Raw genomic sequence first — 16,162 nt, forward strand, 5'->3', positions numbered from 1 at the left:
ACTGTAGGGGTCGGGCCTGTACTGTTCTTTTGGTGTTGCTGATAATCAGGTGAAGGATGACTCATCTGACCATATCACTTTTTTCCACATCTCTGTAGACCAGCGTCTATGGTTTACGAGCCAATGAACTCTCAAATGTGTTTTCATATTTGTAATTAAGGTTTCTGCAGCCGTCAATGAAACATAATTCAATATTCTGTGCCAAATGAAGGTGGCCCCTCTGGCCTGCAGGGGCTTCCTGCCCTTGTGCGTATGACCGCCTCTGTTGACTCATGCACTGCAGCAGAAGAGCAAAGCTGCAGCTCTCCTCCTCTCCTGTAGATGGGGGCCCTTCGAGACAGGCTTGGACGATTTTGTGCAGTTTCGTGTGCAACTACCGAGCTTGGCAGCTTGCGAGAAGGGAAAACCGACGCTTCCAAGATTGCTGATCTTTCCTGCATTTTCTAACAGTTTTTCAGTCATTTTAAAGCATATCAGAAGTTTAATACAAACGGGAACTACCGCGATTCAGTGTTCGGAACCTTCGCGCAGGAGCAAGGTGCTGTTTTGTATTGAAAGGCAGGCGCAAGGTTAGCGAGCTGGCGTAGAGACGAGAACCAGGGCTACGCAGCGAGTCGGTCAGCCAGGAAGAGCCGGGAGGACCACGGCACAGCCGCCGCCAGCGCCACGGGGAGTCGGGGCCCGAGAGGGAGCCTGCCAGGCCCTCGGCTTGATGCACCCTGCCTGCCTCGCCTTAGCCGCAGTCCGAGATGGGGGAGACCAAAATTATCTACCACCTCGACGACCAGGAGACACCGTATCTGGTTAAACTGTCTGTGCCGGCGGACAAAGTCACTCTAGCAGACTTCAAAAACGTCCTCAAGAAACCAAATTACAAATTCTTCTTCAAATCTATGGACGATGACTTCGGGTAACTGTTGACGGGTTTATCGTGTTTAACACTGATTCGGAGTGTCACTCTTGTGTTTTCTCAGCGTTAGAGCAGCTAGATTCACGGTAACTTAGTTGCTACCTCCGCCAGCTGGCTTGTCATCAGTTTTAACGCTACCTGGCTCTCGGTCAGCAGCTAGCTCCTTGCATTGCAGTTCCTTTGTTAGCTGCTAGCGGCGTTAGCAGGTCTGTTCAGCGTCCCGACCCCGTTTGTTTACATTGCTTGTGGGGCTAGCTTATGCCTCCTGTACCTTGACTTTGTCTGACCAAGTTTGGTGTTTGGCTGTTTCGTGAAGACTAGCGAAAGTCCTGAGTGGCAATTTAACTTGTTTTAGATAACATATAAACAGGACTAGTCGACAACGCCGCTAATAAGCAGTTGTGAACTGTCAGTAGCTGCCAGATATATTGAAAGCTTGTGCTAACAGCATAACAGCAGAAAGTAAAGGGACAGTTTGAGTTGAAGTCAGTGAGTCCAGCAGGCCCCTGCTGTTGTTGTCTATTAGCCTGAGGAATGCAGAGTTGGACACAGGAATGCCCTGTTCATCACTCTGGCAGCTTTATGGTCCTTTTGTGTTAAAACATGGCTGGAAAAGTAGACATTTTACATTTCACTATCCTCCGGATAGTGTCTCTTCTGAAGAGTAAAAGGGGAGAAATGTGCTATTTTTAAACACTTCAGCCAGGTTTCCCTAGTTGTTTTTGGCTAAACTCAAACCAGGGTGGGGCAAAAACTTCTGCACATTTGCAAGTGGGACAGGCATGTTTTGAAAGGACCCACAGCTATTCATGGTTTGAGGAGTGGAGGGATAGTCTGTAAATAAACCACTGACACTTTTACTCAAAACTGTGTTGCTGTAGATTGAGCAACCTGTCAGACAGGAATAGAAACTGGAAACTCTTTATCAAGAGTCTCAAAGAAAGTCTCAGTGGCCACCACTATTCCTTCTCCTCTAAAAGACACACTAATCCTTAGCAGCAGCAGTCTGGGGCACTTGCTAAATGCAAGTGAGGACTGACTTGTCCTCTTGTCTGTTTGACAAGGTTGATGTATCATCTGACATCTGATTCTTGCCATGGAGTAATCTGTTGATTGATTGATTGGTTGACAGGAAAACTGCTTTAAATTCACTTGGTTGAAATGGGTAAATTGAATTGGCAGAGCTTTGTTGGTGTAGGAAATCCTCGCATGAACTTCCCAACAACTAAGAACTTCCTTTTGGAAATTCTTGGTTCTTGGAAGACTTGGATGGATTTACAGACACCAATGATTGCTTATGATGTAGAAGCTAACTTCAAAGTTGCTGTCTTCTGAGTGGTTTTCCAGGTCTGTGTTGATATCCCTTGTATGTGCAAGTAGTTAAGAACTTAAGTGATCACTTTGTGGAAAATCATCTTTGGCTTCACCACATAGCATTAAAACAATACAAGATAACTGATAATACTGGACAATGATTATTTTGGTGAATAATGCTATTAGGTCTAAAAGTGTAAAACCTTGACTGACTGACTTACAATTTAAAAAAAGGTCAAATTTCAGTGTTAAATTAGTTGTTTCTCTACCTTAGCTACATTTTAGATTAGCCATCTGTTTAATGTTGAAATCGCCTAGAGGTCATGAAGGAGGTGTTGTGTCTTCTGAGGAACACTTAGGGATTTGTTGATGTGCTCTCGTTAGACGATAATCGGCACAGATGTTTTCTATACACAGTGTTTTAAGGCTGTAAATCTGTGGCTGGCAGTGTGTAACCATAGTGTAGACAGGGCACTATTAAATCAGCATTGGTTGTCCCATTTGTCAGTGTCTGTCCTGGTTGATGGAAATATTGCCCGTTTTTGTTGCCCTCAAATGCAGCCTCTTGTTTTATTCCCCTGAGAGTGCTTTTGTGTCAGTGCAGGTTTACTGAAACAAAGCTTTGTTCTCTTTACAGGGTAGTAAAGGAGGAAATATCTGACGACAACGCAAAGCTGCCCTGCTTTAATGGACGTGTGGTGTCATGGGTAGGTTCAAAAAACCTCCAGGAGTGAAATCTTTTTTTCTTGTTTGTTTGTTTGTTTGTTTGTTTTTTTCTTTTTATTTGTCGCCTTTGGCTTGTCTGTGCCTGGAGTTGCAATTGTGTTCATGCATGTATGACAATGATTACCATCTGTTGGCCAGTGACCACAACCATACTCTGTCTCCAGGGAGATGTCCTATGCATCTGTGTGTCAATGTCACATAATGATCCTTGGAGCAACACACACACACACACACACACACACACACACACACACACACACACACACACACACACATACACATACATACACACATACACATAAACACATACACATAAACATTCTGCTGTTGTATTTTTAAGCTCTTTTAAGATATTGAACTGCGTTAGTTTTCCGGCAATTTCACATCCTCACACAAGCTAGTCAAAACATACGGACAGGTGACAAATTAAAGGAAAAACTTGGAATAGTTAAATGAAGAAACATGCAGATGCTTCCACACAGGTGCATTTCATGGTACAATTAAGCAATTACCATCCAATCATGCTCTGCGACATGTATAAAAAATGCTGAGCAGGCCCAGTTTGTTCTGATTTTGTATCAAGATGGCAAGAGGAAAAGATCTAAGTCACTTTGAAACAGGCTTTGTTGTTGGGGCAATGATGGCAGGAGGTTCAGTCACAGAGACTGCTCAGCTGGTTGTTGTTTCAATAAGAACAATGACTAAAGTGACATCTGCATTTAGATCTATGGGAAAGACATCAGTAAATAAGGTTGGAAATTGTGTTCAACAGCCCACATTTGATGACTATGATGCTCGTGCATTAGTGTGAAGTGAGAAGAAACAGGAGCAACTCTTCTTCAGGTGACTGAGAATGTCAATGCAGGACGTGATCCCACTGTGTCAGTAAGAACCATTGACAATTACATACAGAGGGATATTATAATGAGGTTGGAGTGCCAAAACCTCTTATTAGAAAGATGAATGCACATTTGAAAGTTCAATGGTGTGTAAACCATAGACACTGGTCTCAAGTGATGTGGAAAAAAGTGATATGGTCAGATGAGTCATCCATCACCTTATTCATGACCGGAATGCTTGACCCTTATAGTGACAGGATGTGGTGGCTCTGTCATGTTGTGGGGGGCATTTTGCTGGCATGGTTTGGGTTTACTTGTCCCCTCAGAGGGAGGATTCACTGCAAATCAATGCAAAGTTGTTCTGAGTGATCACCTTTATCCTATGATGAAACATTTCTATACTGATGGGAGTGTTCTCTTTTAGGATGACAATGTTCCATCTATAGAGCATGAGGGGTCACTGAATAGTTTGATGAGTATGAAACCGATGTGAATCATATGTTATGGCCTTCACAGACATCGGATCTCAATCCAGTTAGGAGATTTTGGACCGACACCAACACGATTAAAACACCAACCGAGTGAATATCTTTTAGAAGAATGTTGTTCACCCGTCCAGCTCAGAGACGTGTAGAATCAATGCCAAGGCACATTGAAGCTGTTCTGGCAGCACGTGGTGGCCCAACAGCTTACTAAGACACTTGATGCTGGTTTTTCCTTCAATTTGTCACTGTCTGTACATAATAGGTACTTGCATGCAGTATATCACGAAGAGTCTCTAAGCAGAAATTCTCCCGTCTCCACAACACAAGAGACATCTGGTGCCGGTGCACAGCCTCCCTTCCTCTCTTCTCTACATTGAAATTGGATTAAGAGCAAGTGAAATCACAGGATAGGAGGAAATACTCCATAACAAAGAGCCTCACTGCATGGCATCTAACAAGAAGATTGAATCTCACATGGAGAGGAGAATAAAGTTTAGAGAAAGAGTGTTCTGTGTCTTGATGTGAAGAGCTGATGCTTCTGGTTAATTTCACACAGCGTGGTTATGATTATAGATTTTATTTGAGAGTCATCAACACAGTGTTATCGCTAGATGTTTGAGTGTATCACCCACAGTGCTCGTCCTGATATGTCCCTCTGTTGTGGTCATTTTCATTAGACTGTGTGGAGGTTTGGTTGGCAGTGGTTCAGAGCCAGTTCCTCTCTTCATGTATGCGTGTGTGTGAGTGTATGTTATCTCTCGGGGGTTGCTGAAATGTTCCATGTACAATGAAATGTTATTTCTGTTGCAGTGTGTCCATTTGTTTGTCTCCACTGTTCATCTGTTGTTTCAATGACCTGACTGATTGATCTCTGGGGTCCAAGGGTCTGGCTGTTATCACCATATCACATCATCACAACAGGCCAGCTTGCTCAGTCTGGCCCGCTATGTTTTATAGTCAGATAACAAACACATTCTGTCTATGTAATTATTTTTTTTATACCTAATCTTAGTGAACCTCAGCTGGTCTGCTGTCAAAATCAAATACATGTTTCTGATTTGTGCACACTGGGCAGACTTCCTGTAAACTGCAAATAAAACATACACAATATATATGGTATAAACTGGATAAAAAGGTAAACAAAATAAGCATCGCAACAAGCAGCATTGTTATGCCATTACTCTTTGCACTTGTCCACCCTTCAAAGCATATGGTTTTAGCAGCATATCTGGACAGGTGCAAATAAATAAGTGTGTAAAGTTCAGCTTTTCTTTGGTATGTCCAAGCTCTATTTTATCCCATTAATCATTTGACGGGAAAAAAAATCCTTTAAATTACTCCTGCAAAAATGCCAAATATTTGAAGGTTCCAGCTTCTCAAATATGAGGATTTACTGCTTCTCCATGGTACATCCCAGTAAAATGAACATCTTTTTGGATTTGGTCTTTTGCTCAGATTGGGAAATAAATTGCTTTTCACTTTTTATGGACCAAATGATTAACCATTAATAAAAAAGTGATAGTCAGTTGCACCCTTTATGTATAAAATAAAATCTACAATACAATTAACTTGATGAATGTGGTGATGCTTATGTAAAATGTTATTATATATGTGCTGCAAACATGAAGTGAAAAAAGAAGATTCTTTGCTCTGTGCTCAAGTTCAAACAGTTGTATTTCTGTACTGACTCTAACAGATACAGCACACTTGATATGGGTGGTGATATGGTGATATGGGGTTGAATAATAGACATTAATAGCCCAGCTATGACATAAACAGCTAGCATGTTTTAACTGCTTAACCAACCATTGCCTGCTAATAGTGGAGACAGTTTCACACTGATTTCATGTTGTTTTAAACTTGTTCTTTTATGCAAATCATGCAAACCCATGCTTCATTTTTAATGCAGACAACATTTAAAATGTGGTACAACTCGAGATACACAGCATAATGTAATAAAAAAGATCTTGGGCAGGCAGGACACATGCTCCTTTGAATGTGTTGGTGTTAAAAAAAAAAAAACAAATGACGGAAAATTAAATGGAAGAATGGGCCAATGTTAAAAATTACCAGTCATATAATTTCCCCTGAAAACACAGTTACATACCATCAGATGCCAGTTTTTCCCACACTTTTGTAACTTTGGCAACTAAAGCCGCCAGGTAGACAAACCACAAGTCCTGGCACAGGGTCTATATTTCTCAACTCTTTGAATCAGCTGCCTTTGGACGGCTCTGCTTTTGTCAGCAGGAAATTAGCGGGAAAAAACTTTAAATTGAAGGAGCCCAAACAGCAGCAAATTTTTTCTTATTTTTGGATAAACCAGCTGGTTTGCTTATTCCTGTTGCCATAGCTTTATTTACTATGTGCAAATGCTGGCAATCCATTTGTATACTGAAATTACAATTTGTCATATATATATGTTATAAGTCCGTATGGCAGTGACATTATAGCAGAATATACCACACAGCTCTTGAGTGTGTAGTGTAAACCCAGCAGAGAGAGCTCTGCTCTGACGTGGGTCTGCAGCCCACTTCCTCTGTGTCTCTCTGTGTATTTTTCTGTGTGAGTGTATGTCTCAGCCCTCCGACTGACCTAACTCCGTCTGTCCACAGTTGGTCTCTGGAGACGGAGCCCATACAGACGCAGGCTCAGTGGCAGACAGTTTAGAGCAGGCACCCCCTTTGGAGAGGACCGGGGGCATCGGAGACTCCAGACCACCTTCCTACCAGTCAGTATATGTGCATGTGTTTTGTATTTTCAGTGTGCAGGAGAAAGGTTTTGCGCAATGTTTGACTCTGAGGGTGTGCGTGAAAAGAGAGAGATGCCATGCGTACTTTGTGTTTGGCTCAGTGTCTGTGTCTTGAATGAGTCCCTCTGTGTTTCCTAATAAGCGTAGTAACATGGGAAACGGCAAACTGAATGGAAAAAGAATGACACCTTGTGACCGTCTAGGAGGAAAAACATCTACCTTTTATTGGATGGTTAATTTCTATGAATCACACTTCCTGTCGTCATCCTTTTTAGATGTTAAATACTTTTGTCACAGTTTTGCCAGTTTTCATATTTTTAAGTGCAATATGTTCAATCTGCAAAGTATGTAGAAGACACATGATAGTAATGAAGATGAAATCTCACCAGACAGAAATAAGTCGACCAACACAACAATTACGATTCTTGCCAAGCATTCAACTGACCTCAGCTGCATTTTGCCAGTCTACTTAACACACTTTGTAATGTGATTAGCAAGAAGCACCGAGCATAAACATTTGTGTTAGTGGCTGGTAAATGAGCTTAAGTGCCCCGATAATGATGCTGTGTAATTAATGGTAAAACCAGACTGTCTATCTCGTCCTAACTCGTATTTTTATGCACTGTCGCTGTCTGAAGTGGGAAAGCAGCAAGCGGTCGGGACAGTTTGGACAACGACACAGAGACCGGCTCCATGGTGTCGCAGAGGAGAGAGAGAGAGAGAGAGAGGCCACGACGGAAACACACTAACGACCACGGTCAGAAAGTGGTTTGACTCATGATGTTTTTGTTTTATGATAGTGTGCATATCAGCTGTATTTCCATCATTTTCACAGCTTAAATTCCATTCATCTGGCAGCTAAAACTCCAGTGTTTTTCATGCATGTCTCAATGCAATGAGTGTCCCGAAATGGCATAAATCTGATTTGGTGGTTTGTACACTAAGACTAAAGTGATGCAGCCCTCCTTAGTATGAATCTGTAAGCAAAGCTAAATGTGCACAGGCTTGTGCAACAATTAAAAGTGTTGCAGTGGAAAGAAACGTCATGACACACTCAGAAAAACATGTAGTTGCTCTACAGTTAACGAAGTGTTTTGTGTTTTTCTTTTAGTTGGTATAGTATTCTAATATATCATTTTTAGACACAGATAAATGAGGAACAGACATGATTTGAAAAAATGTGTACACATACATTTCTAGTTTTGTGGATGTCTTTTTTATGTCTGTGTAAATTCTTACTTTTTGTGTATACATGTGTCATTCTGATGCTGTCTGCTGCTGCAGGTGGAAGGCAGAATGGGTACTCAAGGGGAATGGGACGCGGAGGCGCTGAGTACGACAGCTGCTCATCCTTCATGAGCAGTGAACTGGAGTCCACCTCTTGCTTTGATTCAGAAGATGACGACGCAACCAGCAGGTCAGATGCTCTGCATAGCTGTTTAGCTTGTTCATAATTGCAGTTCCCAGTGAGAAAAGGCTTGAGGAATGCATCTGGAATCACAGTTGATGGGAGTTTGGCAGAGATTAGTACAGTCTAATTGTCTGGCGTTTTTTGCGGTTACCCCCTGGTTTCCCTCCAGGAGTCGTAGAACTATCTGCAACCCGCTTAACAGACACTGCTGTTCTCAGTCTTCAAGCATCTTTCAGGATGTTTTTCCACAGTGTTTGCAGCCCCAATAGTTTTAGATCAAAGCTTCATCAAGCTTCATCTTCTGCAAAATGTCTACATACTGGTGCCAGCTGATGATTTGTTACTCAGGTCATAGCTTCAAAATGAAGTGGATGCTGTTTTATAAACAGTTGGTCCTGACTCCTGGCAGGCATCACCCTCATTATGGTTTCAGTAGTTAAAGTGCTTTTTATTAAGTAGGTAACAGAGAGGTTTAAATTTGATGTTTGGATAAATTACTCAGGGACAAATAGCTTCTGTCTCTGCCCAGGTATTTTTATCCACTTTATAATTTCTCATGGTTTGTTAACCTTTACAGGTTATGTTATGTACAGTGTGGTATCATTTCTTTAGTTATATAATCATATGGCAATAAATAATTTGTTCGTAACTCATATGCTTGAGCATGCCAATGTCCCATGCATCATTTCTAAAAATCTAAGTTTTTTTCTTAGGTTTAGTAGTTCCACTGAACAGAGCTCATCTCGTCTAATGAGACGACACCGCCGTCGTCGACGGAAACCCAAGGCCTCCAATATGGACAGGGTGAGACCACACACGCACACTTGCACATACAGGACTTGAAATCAGCCACAGACTTCTTTTATTAAAATATCTTACCAGTTTGTGACTTAAAGTGTGAGATTCTTCTGATCATAGTTCTTTGTTTAATCCCACTTTTCGTTGCTCTTCCATCCAGTCGTCGTCATTCAGCAGTATCACAGACTCCACCATGTCTCTGAACATCATCACTGTCACCCTCAACATGGGTAAGTAACTCAGCCTTGTGGAAATTACATGGTGAATGAAATTTGATTTAGGGTTAAACAGAGCCTCCTGATTTTCTGAATAAAGTCTATACAGTCATTTACTGAGCCACATAACTGAATAATGTTGGAGTTTTAAAAATATCCTCTCATAAGATGGAAAGATACACAAATGTAAATGATTCATTGCTTATTGATGCTGGTCATTACACTCTTTCCTGTCTTAACTCACTCAACCAGTAATACTCTCTTGAATACATATTGTGTGCTCCTCTTTACCTCACAGAGAAGTACAACTTCCTGGGCATCAGTATCGTGGGTCAAAGTAATGAGAGGGGAGATGGAGGAATCTACATTGGCTCCATCATGAAGGGAGGAGCTGTGGCTGCAGATGGACGCATAGAGCCCGGAGACATGCTGTTGCAGGTGTGTGTCTGTATAAGTCTGTGAGTGAGAGAGAGACACACATACACTCGCACAGAGGATGAAAAAAATGTGTGTCTGTGCATACCTGGGACTTGGACCAGGAAAGTGTGTGTGTGTGTGAAAGGACTTGGTAATGTGAGAGCAATCATAGGTTTTTTTATACAAAAGACCATGTGTAAAAATGTAAAAAGTGTTTCTGAAATGGCACGATTGCATGTTGCAGTATATAATTATTCAACAGGTGATTTAAGATTACCATGAAACACTTTATTTGAATCTGATTCCCACCTCTCACCGTGTTATCTCAATCACATTATAACCTTCTTGTGTCACATAGTGTGACAAGGTGACTACTTTATTGGACAGTCAGCTGTATTTGTGGCTCTAATGTGATTTCTATTTTCATTCTTTCTTAAATACCCACTCCTAAAATCTAATATTGCACGCCATGTTGAAACACTGCCAGCTCCATTAGTGTAGTGGGATTTATTGGACTGACTTTGAGGAAATTACAGAAAACAATTTAGCTTTAGGTCCATTCCTGATTGTCATCATTTGAATTGATTTTTTTTTTTCTTAATCCCCGTAGGTGAACGACATAAACTTTGAGAACATGAGCAATGATGATGCAGTTCGAGTATTGAGGGACATAGTGCACAAGCCAGGGTGAGTTGCAAACAGGCACACACCGATACACTGAAGCATCTTTAACAGCAGTAAATAGAAATATCCCTCCATAAAACACAGGTTGCAAAGCAAAGACATAACAGAATCCTAGTAAACTTGAAGCTGAGACATCCTGTTTATTTTAGGTCAGTGTTAAATGTCTGTGTGTAAACTCTGTCTCTGTTTTTTACCAGTCCCATTACTCTGACTGTGGCCAAGTGCTGGGACCCGAACCCACGGAGCTGCTTTGCTCTGCCGAGGAGTGAGTGTTTTTTTTTTTTGTCTTGATTTGTATCATTTCAACAATGATTCACTGAGCTTTCTGTTTTCGTGGATGTTTCTCTGGCTTTGAATTTTACTGTAAGATCACAAACACTAACTTCCTACTCTGTTTCATTATGCAGGTGAGCCAATCCGACCCATTGATCCAGCTGCGTGGGTGTCGCATACTGCGGCTATGACTGGGGTATACCCTGCATATGGCATGAGCCCTTCCATGAGCACCGTCACCTCCACCAGCTCCTCCATCAGCAGCTCTATCCCCGAGACTGAACGTGAGTCCTGTCACACCCTGCAGCTGCTTGTTATGGCTTATGGTTTTATCAAAATCTGGAGGCAATTTTATGTACTGCAGCCTTCAACCTACATTCATGGTGCTTTGAATGCACAATGTACTGTGATATCTCTTAAGTTTTACTTTTTTCAACATGGAAACCCCCCCTACCCTCCAAAAATGCAGTAATATCAGTATCCTCCTCAGATGTGTAAAATAAGTAAATCTTTGTGTTAAGAGTTGCCTTGCCCTCTTGCTGCATTCCAGCGACCAGTCTGTGTTCCAGCTTTTACTGTGTTCAGCCTCACATCTCGCTTCCATCTGCTCAATAACACTTGTCAAAACGGAGCCATAACTCACCACTTTCATCTTCCCTGTAATCTTTGGAAGGACTGCGAAGTGTTTTTCTTTCTTTCTGTGGAAGAATCTCCCCTCTCGAAACACTTTCTTGGCCAACATTGATGTGATTCACGTATTTTGAGGTTTTCCTTTTCATACAGAACATAAATTTCACCTCATCACATGCTTCTGAAATCTAAATCAGTTAAACACTGGTAGGAGAAAAAAAAAGTTAATTCTGGTGTACCTTGCTTTTTTGGGTCAGTTTAATGGTAATTTATTTAAATGCTTCAGAGAATTGGCCAACTGTGTTGATGCCAGAAGTTATTTTCAAAAGAGCTACAGCAAGGTTAAAAAAGACGAAAACATTCTGCGTTCCCGAGTTCAGTTTGTGTCGGCCCCTAAAAAGCAGAACAAGTGCTTCTTTCTATACTCACTATTTTGCAATAGACTTCATTAACATAGGGATAGAAATCATTATTTGAATACTGAAAAATGTTTTCGATGTTTTAAAACCAAATCAAGCTGTCACATACACAGTGTTCCTAACAGAAGATGTACACCGTTTTATTGGGGACTGTCTTGAGGCACTATGTGAAATGTATGAAATCACTGACTGAAGTGGAAGTTGATGAGGCACGTTGAAGGAGAAATGGGTACACCAGAAAGAAAATTTCAACCCTAACCACTTCTCATCTTGGAATGCAACAAAAATCAAAGTTAGATAATATCTGAGTCTGTAATTGTGTTCTAGGGAGGACGTTAAATTCATTATGCTCAGACTTGGATTTTGTCAAGACCGGTTTTAGTCCAAGTCAAACAAAGATCAAGACCAAATCAAAGATCAAGACATAGCACGGGTCAAATTACAGTTCTGACCACAGAAAACCAAATGTTATTTGAGGCAAATTCTTAAAACAGACTAACATTTATTTTTCTAGTTGTCCAGTTAACGGTACAGTGTGCTGCACCTTTTTAATAGTGTAGGAAACAAAGATTCTACATTTTATATATATATATGTGTGTGTGTGTGTGTCAAATATCTCAGACAGACATGTTAACTTGGAACATATGTTCTCTGGTCTCTCCCAGGATTCGATGACTTCCACCTCTCCATACACAGCGACATGGCAACAGTTGCTAAGGCCATGGCCTGCCCAGAGTCAGGTCTGGAGGTGCGGGACAGGATGTGGCTCAAGATCACCATTGCTAATGCATTTATCGGTCAGTCTATCACAGCAGACCTCATGATGCAGCATATATTATTATTTCCTTCATCAATATGCACACCTATTAATCTCTTTTCTTCATTTGCTCTGTTCAGTTTTAGATTGGGACTGTCAGTGTTTCCGCAATGTCACTAAAGTGATGAAATGAACCCTATTAGATCAATTCAGAATTGTAAATTGTTGGCTAAATCAAACGTCATTACTAATTTTAATTAATTGGATGGTAGTCAAATAATCCATTCAAGTATTATTCCTTTATTTTTCCAAGTTGCACCTCACAGCATATTTTTTTAACTGTGAACAAGTAAATGTCACATCTAGACATAGATTATTCAAATCCCAATTTTCGATATTATTCTGTATCATGAATTAGTCATAAAATGTCAAAGTAAGACTGTAAAATTCACAATAAAATGCATGTCTTTGGGTCTTCAGGTTCTGATGTGGTGGACTGGCTCTTCCATCATGTTGAAGGGTTCTCAGATCGCCGTGAAGCCCGAAAATACGCCAGCAACCTTTTGAAGGCCGGCTACATCCGACACACCGTCAACAAGATCACCTTCTCTGAGCAGTGCTACTACGTTTTTGGAGACCTCTGCGGCAGTAAGTGGACACTGAAGTCTTGAATGAGCTAAAATCTCAAAAAGCTAAACTTTATCAATCCTACAATGGGTGCTAATGTGGATGCCTAAATCAGTTTCTTTATCTGTCTCCTTCAGACATGACCCACCTGTCTCTCCATGACCATGACGGTTCCAGTGGGGGAGCCTCAGATCACGACACTCTGCCCCCTCTGCCACACCCAGGGGCGGCCCCCTGGCCCATGGCTCTGCCCTACCAGTTCCCCATTCCTCACCCTTACGACCTGTCACAGCCCTTCCCCGGTGGACCAGGCGCTGGCAGTGCAGGAAGCCAGCACAGTGGTGAGTCCAGCCTGAATATGCTTCATGCATTTCTCATCAGAGTATGTAACACATGTTGAAGAGAAGTCAGTAGGATTGTATTTTATACCATATTGAGTATTACCAATTCCATATATCCCACATAAGATCTGTCTTTAGAGTATCAAACAATCAACTCTACAGACTTGAAATTTGGCCTCATACAGGTCTCATGAGGAATTGATCAGCTTTAATTCAGTTATAATTAATTGGATGGAAAGTATCAAAATGTCCTTAAAAACTTCTCAAACTGCGGCATATTCCACTTCTCAATACATTGAAAAACACTTGTCGTTTTGCAAAAACAAAGTGTGATAGATCGACATTAAAATAGTGGAAAGTTGTCACCACCACAGTCATTGTAACTAACATGAGTCAATGTAAGCTACAGCTGTTTCTTTATGGGGGATCAAACTGCAGACTGTTTACAAACCACTTCTCAGTCCGGCAGTAACAGAGTTTGACTTAAAGGATCACTTTAAAAGCACTTTGCACAGAGGGAGTACAAAAACAAAATCTTGAATTCCTTATGTAATACTTGTTCTTAGATGTAGATTTGTTTCCTGTTGCTGTCTTGATCCAGAGACACATGAGAAGGTTAATCAGTTCATGTCTGCTCTTTCAATACAGAAAAGGGTCATGTTGACTTTAGCTTTCCTCAAAGTCTTGAAGGAAATACCGTGGCTCTGTCGAAACTGGGAAAAAAACAGTTTCTTCCAGCCACTCCAAAGCTGTCTCATTTACATGTTATTTAACATGTAGAAATAGAAAAACAGACATTGTGGTTTCAGAGCAGTTTGCTTACGCAATGGAGAACAGCTGAGCCCACTGACTGCACACAACATCTCAGACATACTGTCCTGATTAGCACACTGCTGTTGCACACTACCATACCGTGAATGTATGGTTGAATGATTTACATGTCAGCAACATACAACATATGAACACAGTGTTGGGGTTGTTGTAAGATGTGATTCACTTGTGATGAAGTTTTCTCAAGCTTTCAAGTTTTGTGCTAAGATCTATCTCTCTCCTCTTTTTATGTGTGTGGGTTTGATGGCAATAAGGACATTTGCCAGAATTTCAGGAAGTTTCATTTAATCTTAATCATAAAAACTGTTAAAGTTTGTCTGAAGAAACAAGAGGGCTTTTTGCGGTAATAAAATTAAAATATGTAATTGCTTTCGGTAACAGTTAAGCTGTTTGGCCTGTGAGACGCAGTGAATGCTCCGTGACCATGCCTGCATTAGTCATGCAGCTCTCCTGAGAGTCTTCCACAAACTGGGTCAGCACTGCCTGCCTCACTTCACTAGGATGAGAGTGAGCGGCTCATGTTGGTGACTCATATTGACTTAAATGGTATATGTAAAATGTTTGAACATGATACATGGATAATTATCACTGTGTGTTCTTCTCTGTCCACAGGAAGCAGTGGTTCAAACTGCAGCAAGAACGAGGGTCGGAAATCTGGCGGTAGTGGCAGCGATGCAGAGATCAGGAGCCACCGAGCTCCAAGCGAGCGCTCGGTGGCTCCACCTAGTGAGCGAAGTGTCCGCAGCTCTGTCAGCCACCGAAGCGTCAACTCGCAGTTAATAGCCTATGGGCCCGGCCTTGTCTACGGCCCCCCTGGCCTGCCTCCCCAGCCCCCACATCTGTCTACAGCTGCCCCCGGCGCCCCACCAGGCAGGGAGCTTGCCACTGTGCCGCCTGAGCTCACTGCTTCACGGCAGTCCCTGCGAATGGCAGTTGGCAACGCCGGAGAGTTCTTCGTTGATGTGATGTGACACAGGTTACAGGCCGATCAAAGAGTAGCAGATTGGGCTTTCTCATGTCGTTACAGGGCTGAGAAGGACGGCATGCTGGGACAGGAGGAAGTGAAGATTGCAAAAGCTGTAACCTAAGGCCTCGACCTCCTAAAAGCAGAAATGGAACCAATCCTGTTGTGTTTGCTGAGAGAAAATGTTCCTCCTCTCTTGTGCTTTTCTTCCTAGTAGTAGTGGCCATACTTTCTTCAGTGAAGAAACCCCTTCGCTCAAGATGGAACCAAAGCGCCTTTCTCAGTTTCCGCTCCTCGGTGGGGAAGAGTTTGTGTGAGGACAAAAAGAGCAAGCGAGGGGAGGGAGAAGGTGGAAACAACACAGCTGTGGGAGATGACTCAGCGCTTTTCTACATGGATGTTTTTCATTTGTTCTTCTTTTCACTCTTCCCTCCTCTCTGCCCTCCTTATCTAACATTCTCTGTCCTCCCCCACCCCTGTCCACGTCAAAACTGAGCAAGAAAAAGCCTCTTCCCTCCTTCGTTTCTTACAATTCCTACTTGCTGACCTCCTAACAAGAAAAAAAAAACCCTGAAAGAAAGCTGAAATGAACACTAACTGTTAACCTTATTCAGACTTTTTAAACGTTTGCTTGATTTATGAGAGAAAGAAATGGAAAAAATTGTATGTAGTGCAAGAGAATCACAGTCCTTTTTACTGTAAGAATACATTTGTTTTATTAAATATGTAGTTGGTCACAACTAGTTTCATTTTACAATGCTAAACATCC

General features: G+C 41.7%; 1 protein-coding gene across 1 annotated transcript; it reads left to right on the forward strand.

Moving 5' to 3' along the window:
* Window positions 1-336: 336 nt before the first annotated feature.
* On the forward strand, window positions 337-15,884 carry LOC133990174 (segment polarity protein dishevelled homolog DVL-3-like). Its single transcript, XM_062428346.1, has 15 exons — window positions 337-910; window positions 2,862-2,931; window positions 6,890-7,005; window positions 7,665-7,783; window positions 8,311-8,443; window positions 9,151-9,241; window positions 9,396-9,465; window positions 9,749-9,888; window positions 10,478-10,554; window positions 10,749-10,816; window positions 10,959-11,108; window positions 12,539-12,670; window positions 13,111-13,278; window positions 13,395-13,598; window positions 15,042-15,884. Exons 1-15 carry the CDS (start codon window positions 750-752, stop codon window positions 15,398-15,400), a joined length of 2,058 nt encoding a protein of 685 aa, XP_062284330.1. The 5' UTR covers window positions 337-749; the 3' UTR covers window positions 15,401-15,884.
* The last annotated feature ends 278 nt before the right edge of the window (window positions 15,885-16,162 follow it).

Source organism: Scomber scombrus, chromosome 11 (genome assembly GCF_963691925.1).
Source record: "Scomber scombrus chromosome 11, fScoSco1.1, whole genome shotgun sequence".
NCBI classification, from domain to species: domain Eukaryota; kingdom Metazoa; phylum Chordata; class Actinopteri; order Scombriformes; family Scombridae; genus Scomber; species Scomber scombrus.